Source organism: Pristiophorus japonicus, chromosome 17 (assembly GCF_044704955.1).
Source record: "Pristiophorus japonicus isolate sPriJap1 chromosome 17, sPriJap1.hap1, whole genome shotgun sequence".
NCBI classification, from domain to species: Eukaryota; Metazoa; Chordata; class Chondrichthyes; family Pristiophoridae; genus Pristiophorus; species Pristiophorus japonicus.
Window position 1 is genome coordinate 62,976,201 of NC_091993.1, and position 12,344 is coordinate 62,988,544.

The 12,344-nt window shown below is 49.2% G+C and overlaps 1 protein-coding gene across 1 annotated transcript; it reads left to right on the forward strand.

Moving 5' to 3' along the window:
• Window positions 1-1,051: 1,051 nt before the first annotated feature.
• Window positions 1,052-11,506, forward strand: LOC139227763 (tubulin alpha chain, testis-specific-like). Its single transcript, XM_070858769.1, has 5 exons — window positions 1,052-1,160; window positions 3,122-3,344; window positions 7,857-8,005; window positions 9,490-10,170; window positions 11,121-11,506. Exons 1-5 carry the CDS (start codon window positions 1,158-1,160, stop codon window positions 11,412-11,414), a joined length of 1,350 nt encoding a protein of 449 aa, XP_070714870.1. The 5' UTR covers window positions 1,052-1,157; the 3' UTR covers window positions 11,415-11,506.
• The last annotated feature ends 838 nt before the right edge of the window (window positions 11,507-12,344 follow it).

Consider the following 12,344-nt stretch of genomic DNA (forward strand, 5'->3'; position numbering starts at 1 on the left):
ATCGTGAGCAGCAAATACAGTATACTAAATTGAAAGAAGTACAAGTAAATCACCGTTTCACCTGGAAGGAGTATTTGGGGCCCTGGATATTGGGAAGGGAGGAGGTAAAAGGGCAGCTGTTGCATCTCCTGCGCTTGCATGGGAAGGTGCCGTGGCAGGGGGTGCTGCGGGTGACTGTGGAATGGACCATGGTGTCACGAGGGAGCGGTCCTTTCGAAATGTTTGGTGGTGTGATCACGCTGGAGGGTGATCCAAGGTGGAAGGTGAGGACAAGGGGAGCCCTATATGATTCAGGGACGGAAACGGTTGGTCAGACTCCGTCCTATGAGGAGCAGCTCGCTTTCCGATTGGCGCTGCAAGGTGGAGTGAAAGGATTGACGTGTTGGGCAACCAATGGCAGGAGAGTAGGGCGGGTGTAAGAGGATTGACGTGTTCGGCGACCAATGGCAGGAGAGTGGGGGCGGGGCGTGCAATGATTGACGTGTCGAGCGAACAATGGCAGAAGAGAGGGGCGGTGTAAGAGGATTGACGTGTTGGGCGGCCAATGGCAGGAGAGTGAGGCGGCGTGTAAGAGGATTGACGTGTTGGGCGGCCAATGGTAGGAGAGTGGCGGGGTGTAAGAGGATTGACGTGTTGGACGACCAATGAGTGGAGTTGGGCGGGGTGTAAGACGATTGACGTGTTGGACGACCAATGGCAGGAGAGCAAGGCGGTTGACGGCCTCCCAGGTCCAGCTCCGGGCCTGGCCCTGTAGCCGGGACCTCACCGACACTCCCGCCCAGGACAGGCCCACTCCCCTCGCCTGCCGATCCGCCCCGCCGCAGCGGCTTGTTCGCCAATCGGTTTCGCCTCGGCCTCGCATGCGCCTATCCTGTCCAATGGGTGAACTCGGTTGACGCGGAAGCCCCGCCCTCAGATGGTGCTGTCTAATGGCTGAGCTGGGCTAGTGCGGAGGCCCCGCCCTCAGATGGTGCTGTCTAATGGGTGAGCTGGGCTAGTGCGGAGGCCCCGCCCCAAAGCGCTCCCTATTTAAGGCTGCGCGGGCGGCGCGGTCCTGATTGCTGAGTTGGCGCGGGCTTGGAGCGTGTGAGAGCTGATAGCTGAGAGGGAGCAGAGCCACCCCACCCCACCCGCACCGCACCGCACCGCCCGAGAGCATGGTGAGTATCGGGGCCGCTCTCGCATACTCCATCGCGGCCTGGCCTATGACCTGGAGCCCCATCCCGGCGGGGGCGGGGGGGAGATTTGGGAAAGGAATCCGCATAATCCGGCGGGGGGGCGGTGACCCAGGGTGGGGCCGGTGTACTGGGGCTGGGGGAGTACATTGGGGGTCAGGGGAGTGGTGGTGCCTCTGAATGGGGCCAGTACCTTGAGGGAGGGGGGGGACGCCGGTGCATCCGGGTGTGGGGGGAATGTGGAGGTGCCGCTAGGATGGGGTCCGTACCCTGGGGGTGGGGGAAGTTGCAGTACGCCAGGGGTGGGGGCAGAGGCGGTACGTACTCTGTACATCTGGCCGTGCTGACCCCTGGAAGGGGTGCTCACACAGATTGGGAGTGGGGGTGTCTGTCCTGTTGTCTCTGCGGTGAAGTGTCAGGCAGCTGGCGGTGAGGTCTGGGCCGGGTTTATGGAGCCGCAGGTTCTGACAGGTATATAGTCAGCTTCCTGCGTTCCTGTGCAGCGTTTGGAAATCTCCCTCCCACTGCAGCTGGGCTCGAGCTGCTGATTCACTCAATTCTCTGCGGCCCCTTCAGGTACACACACTCCTCGCCCTGCCCGCTGCCTTCATTCCCATGCCTGTGGTTATGGGCCTGTGATTTGCCTTAGCTTAGTGTTGCTCAGTGACCCTGTGTGATTTCTCCCTGTCACCACGCCTGTTAGCCTCGATAAAATAACACCCAGTCCATTGCTCAGAATGCTGCTGTGTTCTAACCCCTACACTGCAGAAACTGAATATTTATCTGTATCCAAAGACCCTGGAACCCGATCCCACACCACCTTCTATCCACAATTCTGGAAATGTATTTCTGAGATACATCTGCTGCTCGCAATCCATTCAATAACCAGTGGTGATGCTGAAGGTGAAACTGCTTCATCAAGTGGTGTGGGCCTCTCCTGGGGTAACAGTCTGTCGCCTCCCCGCCTAGGATGCTGTGAGAGAATGAGCAAAGCGAAGGGGTTAACATTTTTTGCCTTCTGGCCCAATACTGATCAGGCAACAAGGTGAGCCGGTCTGACTGCTTCTACTTTCCTTCAATGCACCACCCTCCCAGCCTGTGTAACGACTTGCTCACCAACGACTGCAGGGCTTGTCAGACCAGAGGCAAACTTGGGTTTTGTAGCTGGTTTATTTTTATGTCTGGAGTGTTTCTCCATTTCCCCGCTCCCCCCCCCAAGCTGTGAGTAGCCTGACGTTCTCCGTCATGTTTCAAGCCTCAGCAAGTCAGCACAAGGAAGAGCTGCATAGCCAAATTGCACCTGGCTCGATGAAGCCTTGTCGCAAGATCTTTTACATCTGTCTTGAGCCCCTGGTCAGTTGTAGGAGTAGACTGCAGTCAGCCTGGTCTCACAAACGGGCATGGAGCCTCTGGAATGGACACACAGCCTGGAGCTGCTGGAAGTTACCACTTTTGGTTCACTAGCTGCAACATGCTGGTATATTTTAGTGATTTGCAGAGAGTAGGAGCAGAGACGCAAGTGCTGCAGGAGAATGAGGGGGGGAAATTCTCTGCTTCGCCTCAGTCAGGGCAAGACCGTCTGCAGGCTTCGTGCAACCCAGGGCTTGGCTGGCTCTCCTTCAGTGGTTAGTGACATGAAGGTTATCAAGGAGCCCTGGTTGTGCATGGAGAGTTTGGGATGGAGTGAGCGAGGATTGGGTGAGCTGTGCTAAGCTGCAGTGACATGTGCCTGGCAGGTGCAGGGGGCAGAATGAAACAGCCAATGCCAATTACAGAGACCAAGCCTGCTTGTGGGTGTTATTTTGATTTGTTACTGGTAGTACTTGTGTCCTTGGGTCTTGGGGGGGGGGGGGGTGTGTATTAGACACACTATCTGGCGGGGGTTGTGGGACACACTGACCATGCCCTGTTTGTCTCTTTCTTCCCCCCCCCCCCCCCACCCCCAGAGAGAGTGTATCTCTGTCCATGTGGGACAGGCTGGAGTCCAGATTGGCAATGCATGCTGGGAGTTGTACTGCCTGGAGCATGGGATCCAGCCTGATGGGAACATGCCAAGCAGCAAGACCATCGGTGGGGGAGATGACTCCTTCAGCACCTTCTTCAGCGAGACGGGGGCCGGAAAACATGTACCCCGCGCAGTCTTCGTGGACCTGGAGCCCTCTGTGATCGGTAAGGAGTGAGGGGCAAAGGGCGGTTAGTGGGGCTGGTTGCGTGTGACGGTGGCAGATGTATAATATCAGGATTTATCTGGGTCTGTTACTGTGAATCTAATGCTGTAGAGCGTGTCTGCGGAGCAAACTAGCCCTGATTAACATCACTGCGGAGTCCTTTCCTCCTGTGATGTCTGCTCCTGGTCAGGCTGGGTGAAGGATTATTTTGAGGCCTTTGGCCCACAGTTAATTAAGGCCTCTCTCTCTTTCCCCACCCCCTTGCAGACAGTCATTCATTCATTAATATGTTTCTCAGTGATCCTGTTTGCTCCATCTGATTAGTGTTTAATAGCTGCAAATCTGTGTTAAGGTAATGGGGTCGATGGGAGAATGAGTCAGCAATACACAGCATACACTCGCAGCATCTGATAGTCTCAATACATTAACTCTATAGGACCTTTATTCCCACATGTACAGGCTCGGCAGATTATTGTCTTTAATGTTTGAGTCAGCTGTTGCAGGTCAGCTCGCTGAACAGTTTAATAGTTACACCTTAAGCCAATCAACAGGGGTTTACAGATCAGGCTAAGGGAACGAGTTAAATCCTTCAGCTCAGTCCTTAGTTGAAACCAGGGAGTGATATATCAAGGATTACTGCTTATTTCAACAGTTGGGTTACCACAACGAGTATCTTCAAGAGGTTGCACATTGACTTTAGTCAGTCCTTGGGTCTAGGTTATTAATTGACAGGCTCTGGATTATAAAGTTATGCTCAACGGTCAAGGTTACATGGTTTATTGAAGTTAGATTTAGTGACACTAACAGCAAGTTTGCAACCCTGGGCGTTTGTCTTTTATTTTATCTCCTGGCCATAGTCCATTCATTGGCCTTATAGGATGATGGGGGTCAGGGGTTGTGCATGGGATGGGTGGGTGCAGGTCATCACGGGTCTGGTCTGTGCACGGGGTATGGGGGGGGAGGCGCAGGGACTGGGTTTATGTATATGTACGGGGTGTGTCCGGGGCTGGGACTATCGATATATTGATATGTCTTGAATATACTCTAGCTGCATCCACAGCCATCTGGGGTAGAGAATTCCAAAAATTCACAAACCTGAATAAATAAATTTCTCATAGAATCATAGAAATTTACAGCACGGAAGGAGGCCATTTCGGCCCATCGTGTCCGCGCCGGCCAACAACACTACCCAGCCGAATCCCACTTTCCAGCTCTCGGTCCTTAGCCCTCTAGGTTATGGCACTTCAAGTGCACATCCAAGTATTTTTTTAATGTGGTGAAGGTTTCTGCCTCTACCACCCTTTCAGGCAGTGAGTTCCAGATCCCCACTACTCTCAAGAAATTTCCCTTCAAATCCCCTCTAAACCTTATAACCAATTACTTTAAATCTATGCCCCCTGGTTGTTGCCCCCTCTGCCAAGGGAAATAGGTCTGTCCTATCCACTCTATCTCGGCCCCTCATAATTTTATACACTTCAACAATAAGTCCTCGTCTCAGTACTAAATGGCCAACTATTATCCGAGACTATGCCTCCCAAGCTCTAGGATATCCAGCCAGGGGAAACAGTCTCTCAGCAACTATCCTGTCAAGCCCCCTCAGAATCTTGGATGTTTCAATGAGATTACCCCTCATTCTTCTAAACTTGAGAAATCATAGGACAGCCGCTTCATCCCAGGTATCCGTCTAGTGAACCTTCATTGCACACCCTCTTAACGCAAGTACATCCTTCCTTGGGTAAGGAGACCAAAACTGTACACTGTCATCATCAATGGCAGTCCCTTGGAATCGAGGAAGACTTGCTTCCACTCTTAAAATGAGTCCTTAGGTGGCTGAACAGTCCAATACGAGAACCATAGTCCATGTCACAGGTGGGACAGATAGTTGTTGAGGGAGAGGGTGAGTGGGACAGGTTTTCTGCACACTCTTTCTGCTACCTGCGCTTTGTTTCTGCATGCTCTTGGCGATGAGACTTCAGGTGTGCAGCACCCTCCCGGGTGCACTTCTGCCACTTAGGGAGGTCTTTGGCCAGCGACTCCTGGGTGTCAGTGGGGATGTTGCACTTTATCAGGGAGGCTTTGAGGGTGTCCTTGTAATGTTTCCTCTGTCCAACTTTGCGCCAATGCTGCCTGAGGAAAAGTGTTTGAAGACCAGGCTCTCAAAACTGCCACCCAGCTCATGGTCTACAGGGCTGTAGTAATACCTGTCCTCCTGTATGGCTGAGACATGGACCATGTACAGTAGGCATCTCGAGTCGCTGGAGAAATACCACCAACGATGTCTCCACAAAATCCTACAAATCCCCTGGGAGGACAGGCACCAACATTAGCGTCCTCGACCAGGCCAACATTCCCTGCATTGAAGCACTGACCACACTTGATCAGCTCTGATGGGCAGGCCACATAGTTCGCATGCCAGACACTAGACTCCCAAAGTACACAGTACTCCAAGTGTTGTCTCTCCAAAGCCCTATATAATTGCAGCAAGGACTATTGTACTCCAATACTTTTGTAATAAAGAGTAACATACCATTTGTCGCCTTAATTACTTGCTGTTAAATTGCATGTTAACTTTCTGTGATTTGTGTACAAGGACCCACAAATCCCCTGAATACCAATATTAACTAATCTCACCTTTTTTTAAAAATTCTGCTTTTCCATTCTCCCTACCAAAGTGGATAATTTGACATTTCCCCACATCATACTCTGCCGACCAATCACTTAACTGGTCTGTATCCCTTTGCAGACTGTCCCACCTCCCAGCTTACTTTCCTATCTAGCTTTGTATCGTCAGAAAACTTGGATACATTACACTCGGTCCCCTCATCTAAGTCATTGATATTATCCTAGGCGGTCCCTCGAACGAGGATGACTTGCTTCCACACCAAAAGGGATGAGTTTGCAGATGTTTCAATGAAGGACCCGATAATCCAGTCCTGAACTCCAGGCAGGGGTGGAAGATGCCTGTGTGGATTTTTTTTTTAACGTTGCAAATCAGCCATCACACGAGCTTGACAGAGCTAGGCCTTTATCCAGTGGCAAGGGTTAACCAGGACGACTGGAGACCTGCTCTGCTGCACGGACCTAGTGCACACATATATCGCAGTGTGGGTTGGCCCTTGCTGCCCCTGGGCCCTCTGTTCCTCTGGGCCCTGTACCCTCATTTGCCACACCTCTGCCACAATGTCTTGCCGCTCCTCTGCCACAAAACATTTGCTGCCACGATTTCTCTCCACACCAAACATTTACTGCACCTCTACCACGACCTCACGCTGCTCCTCTGCTGTACCTGGGCCCTGCCGATGTTCTGCCCATGATCCAAACAGCGACCTGGGTTTTGATGACTTCGCCCACCACAAAGTCGTCGCACACTTGGAGCAGCTCGCGCTGGAAGTTGTAATAGCATGCTCCAGCTCTTATCCTCCCAACTTGCGGTGGTGTCCTCTTGCAGGTCGGGGTGGCCCATGATGTCAATCGTTGATATAGATTGTAAATAGCTGGCGCCCAAGCACCGATCTTTGCAGTACCCCACTAGTTAAACCCTGCCAAACCGAAAATGATGTGTTTATTCCTACACTCTATTTTCTGTATGTTAACCAATCCTCAATCCATGCTAATTGATACACAATATTGGGGCTCATGGGATTGGGGAACAGCCTCTTGTGTGGCACCTTATCAAATGCCTTCTGAAAATCTAAATATATTACATCTGCACAATCCCCCTTATCTACCTGGCTAGTTACACCCTCAAAACTCCAATAGATTTGTCAAACACAATTTTGCTTTCATTAAAGCCATGTTGACTGCCTAATAGTGATTTTTTTTCCCCCAAGTACTCTGTTGCCACCTCCTTAATAACAGATTCTAGCATTTTTCCCACTTCTGATGTCAGGCTAACTGACCGAAAATGCCCCCTCCCTCTCTTAAATAGAGGGCTTACATTTGCTACCTTACAATCCACAGAGACCATTCTAGAATCTGGGGAATTCTGGAAGATTAATATCAATGCATCCACTAACTGTAGCCACCTTTTTTTTAAAAAAAACATAATTTCTCCAGTACTTTGTCTTTACTAATACTAATTTCTCTGTTCCTCACTCTCATTCGACACTTGGTTCACCACAATTTCTGCTATGTTTGTTGTCTTCTACTGAGAAGACACACAATGTTAACGAGTTTTAACTCGTGCTCTGTGACCACCTCCCACTGTTTAACCAAATAATATTCTGCATTCCCCTTCTCAGTAGAATGTTTACCTCTGAGGCCATCGCAAGACACTTCCTTCATAGGCTGAAGAGCCTGAGTCTCCAATCCTTCCACATACCTCAGGCCCTGATCCTGGGGATCAGTCCCATGGCTCCTCTGCCTCCAGTGCTATAATTGGGAGTCCTGACTGACTCCTAGTTCTCTTTCCACTTTGTCGCTGTTTATTTCAACACCCTTCTTGAGGTGGTGGTGCTCACTTTCCTATGTGCAATGCTTTCATCCGTTGACTGTCCTTTATCACCTTCTCTAGACGAGGTCAGGAATGGGATTTACCGCCAGCTTTTCCACCCGGAACAGCTAATCACAGGAAAAGAAGATGCTGCCAATAACTATGCCAGAGGACATTATACTGTTGGGAAGGAAATCATCGACATAGTGCTGGAACGGGTCCGGAAGTTGGTGAGTATCATGGGCTGGCAGTACAGGGGAATGCCACTTGTGTGCCTCTTGTAACCTGTATTCCCTGCTCCTTGACTCCAATCTTTCCATTGAAGGTCCTTTCTCTGTTCTTCCAAACATCTCATTGACCAGCACTTGTCATCTGCCTGTGCTCTCCTTCAGTCCTTGTCACAATTTCCCATATTGTTCCCTCAATTGCTAGATTGCAATATCTTGATTTACTCTACATGGAAGAGCAGTCCCAGCACAGGCCCCTGTGGAACACAAAGAAAAAAAAGAAAGACTTGGATTTATATAGTGCCTTTCATGACCACCGGATGTCTCAAAGTGCTTTACAGCCAATGAATTACTTGGATTGTAGTCACTGTTGTAATGTGGGAAATGCAGCAGCCAAACAGCAATGTGATGATGACCATTGCTTTTTTTAGTTATGTTGATTGAGGGATAAATATTGTCCAGGGCACCGGGAATAACTCTCCTGCTCTTCTTCGAAATAGTGCCATGGGATCTTTTACGTTCACCCAAGAGCAGACGGGGCCTCGGAGACAGTGCAGCACTCCCTCAGCCTAGATTGTTGTGCTCAAGTCCCTGGAGTGGGACTTGAACCCACAATCTTCTGACTCGGAGGTGAGAGTGCTACCCACTGAGCCACAGCTGACCCTGCTCACCACATTTCTCCTGTCTCCTCCTACAGTTAGTATCTCTTTCTCTCTCTTCTTTCCCCCCCCCCCCCCCCCCCTCTCTTCCCCATGTCAGATCACTAACCAAACTAGTGTGTGATTTGTGTTGAATGACTGCCTGTACCAGAAGATTTGTGTTCTTGTCGTATTTATTTGAATGCACATATTAGGCTTGCTGGGGTTTGGCTCCATGGAGCGATCCCTTGGGCTTTTGGCATCGCTGTAGTTGGTCATTTCTGTTTTACGCGTGGCCTTTTTTTTTTAAATGGCCAAGCTAAATTCTACCTGGTTTAAAGCTTTTGAAATTTGCCCTCTAGCTTTTCTTCAAATCACTGGAAAAAATTACCAAACAGATTTTGAGACAGAATATTGTTGATGCATACTGTGAAATTGTGCAAACTGTAGTGCTTCGACTGGAGGGTGAAGCCCAGGCTATTACGACATTATGAAGACATTAAAAACACACGACAATTAAATGGCAAATTGTTGCTGTGAAGCATTACTTTTAAAATTTTTGTTTAAAACCTTATTGATGTGAGAAATTTTAATTTGAGAAAATAAAAAGGCACTGACTGGTTCATTGACAGTGATGGTGTGAAATGTTGACATGGTGTTTGGCCATTCTAAATGCTGACATGCAGGTGTCAAAATCATGACGCCGGAAGTGAGGCTTGTGGACAGGAAGCGTGTGGCATACACAAGATCTTTGGCAATATCTGGAGGAATTGATATGTGTTTACTAATGGGAGCAAACTGTAATGCTGAATGTTCATACTGACTAACTAAACATCCTTTACTTCACAGTCAGACCAGTGCACGGGCCTCCAGGGTTTCCTGATATTCCACAGTTTTGGGGGAGGCACAGGCTCCGGCTTCACCTCGCTGTTGATGGAGCGTTTGTCTGTCGACTATGGGAAGAAATCCAAGCTGGAATTTGCTATTTACCCAGCGCCTCAGATCTCCACTGCTGTGGTTGAGCCATACAACTCCATCCTCACCACTCACACCACCTTGGAGCACTCGGACTGTGCTTTCATGGTGGACAACGAGGCAATTTATGACATCTGCCGTCGAAACTTAGATATAGAGCGTCCTACGTACACCAATCTCAACCGTCTGATAGGCCAGATAGTGTCGTCAATCACTGCCTCACTGCGCTTTGATGGGGCCTTGAATGTAGACCTGACAGAGTTCCAGACTAACTTGGTCCCCTACCCTCGTATCCACTTCCCATTGGTCACGTACGCACCTATCATCTCCGCTGAGAAGGCCTACCATGAGCAGCTGTCTGTGTCAGAGATCACCAACGCTTGTTTCGAGTCCTCCAACCAGATGGTAAAGTGTGACCCCCGTCACGGCAAGTACATGGCGTGCTGCATGCTGTACCGAGGAGACGTGGTGCCCAAGGACGTCAACTCCGCCATCGCCACCATCAAGACCAAGCGCTCAATCCAGTTTGTGGACTGGTGCCCCACTGGGTTCAAGGTGAGTGTCGTCACACGGGGAGGGAGGCATACATCCCAGCCATTGGATTCCATTCTTGCTGAATCTGACCCAAATTAAATTGCAGCTGTAATTGAACTTCTGGTCTATTCAGCGGGGTGCCTCTGGCTCAGTCTGCTTCACAGTGTTGCTGACCCAGTCCGGCCAGCTAAGGCCCCAGGTCATGAGTTCAAATCCCACCACAGCTGTTTGAGAATGTGGCAGGAGAAAGCTGGGATCAGTAAAAGTGACTATGAAACTGTCTGTCAGAAAAACCCAACTGTGCCCTTTTTAGGGAAGGAAACCTGCAGTCCTTACCCAGTCTGTCTTGTAGTGACTCCACTGCCGCTCAGCAATTCACTTTTAACTACCCTCAAGTGGCAAGTCACAAGGGCAGCTAGGGAAGGGCATTGCTGGTGACACCCACATCTTGGGTTTGATCCCTGGTTGGTGCTGTGAGTTAATCTTCAATGGCCGAAGAGAGGAGAGGAGAGGAGAGGACTTAAGACAAATGGCCAAAGCTAACCTGATTTATTAGTTTCAAAGATGGCCCATGGGCGAGTCATCCCAGGGCAGTCTGCCTTTTAGTGACTGGTTACTGACTCAGACCGAATGTAACGTTTAAGTTCAAATTGATACTGCCTTAGCGTTGGGAAAGGCTGTTGAGACCTTTCCTCTTCATGCTTGGTTACTTTATAAATTCTGAGTTTACTTGCTTTTCACTGCTATCTGCTTCACCTGGACTGCAGGTGAATGAGCGCTTCACATTGCTGTTGGGCTGACTGACTCTCCCTGACACTGGTGCAGGAGTGGAGTTGATGGGTGTTAATTTAACACAGTGGTAGTTTTGTGTAAAATGTAGCAGTCCCCGGTGTAATTGGCTTGTTCTCTGTGACTGATGAATATTCCATCAGTTTTATCTTAACACTGCTTTTTCTCTCTCTGGTCATCAGGTTGGGATCAATTACCAGCCTCCCACTGTGGTGCCTGGCGGGGACCTGGCCAAGGTTCAGCGTGCTGTCTGTATGCTGAGTAACACAACTGCCATTGCTGAGGCCTGGGCTCGCCTGGATCACAAGTTTGACCTGATGTATGCCAAGCGTGCATTTGTCCACTGGTACGTGGGCGAGGGGATGGAAGAGGGAGAGTTCTCTGAGGCACGTGAAGACCTGGCTGCTTTAGAGAAGGACTACGAGGAGGTGGGAGCAGACTCCCTGGAGGAAGAAGAGGATGGAGAAGAATACTAAAAGCCACATTCCAGTAATAGTAATCAATAAATGTGCTGTGCTGTATTACCTGTGCAATGTATAAACTGCAATGAATAAACCCCGGGAATGACCTTTTCAGTGTTTTTAATGGGAGATTTGGTTTAATATCCCACATATTCTGTATTAAATGCTGCTGTTTCTACTCTACCCATTATTTAAAGGGGTGTTTGGGGAGGACACCAGACCCGCCCCCCGCAGTACAGTCGGGTCGGAGTGGGTTTCACTCCAAATGTAACTGACGCTGCAGGAAGTAGAATGTTTGGAGATACAATTGCCCTCTAATTATCAGTTATTTGCAGACAACCAACCAGTTTGCCTTTACTGAAATTTCAAAATTAAATGGACATTTAAAGACCCTCTCGATTTAGGGGGAAGGTAAAAATGTTGAATGATGACTGCATCTGTTGTTTTTCTTTGTTGCACTGTATGTCAGCCTCGCACTGTCTCATTTAAACTCTGCTCAAATTTGTCATCTAGTTGGTATTAGAATCACTTTCAAAATTAAAAGCTACAATATGATTATGCACAAAGGCATAATTTGACTTTTCTATTGAAAAATTTATAGAATTATACAACAGAGGGAGGCCATTTGGCTAATTGTGCCTCTTTGGCAGAGCTGTCTAATTAGTCTCACACCCCAACTCTCATCACAGGCAGTCCCTTGACATTGACTTGCTTCCACTCTAAAAGTGAGTTCAGGTGACTGAACAGTCCAATACAGGAATTACAGTCTCTGTCACAGGTGGGACAGACAGTAATTGAAGCAAAGGGTGGATTTGCTGTAGGTGCCCAGAGCATGCAGAAACCCCAACTCTGTCTACCCACAGCCCTGCAAATTTCTCCCCTTAAAGTATTTATCCAATTCCCTTTTGAAAGTTACTATTCAATCTGTTTCCTCTACCTTTTCAG

What these genes read in the sequence shown, in the direction of transcription:
- LOC139227763 (XM_070858769.1), top strand. An exon ending in CCTGGAGCCCTCTGTGATCG is followed by an intron (nt 3,345 to 7,856) that starts GTAAGGAGTGAG and finishes CACCTTCTCTAG; the next exon opens with ACGAGGTCAGGAATGGGATT. An exon ending in GGTGCCCCACTGGGTTCAAG is followed by an intron (nt 10,171 to 11,120) that starts GTGAGTGTCGTC and finishes TCTGGTCATCAG; the next exon opens with GTTGGGATCAATTACCAGCC.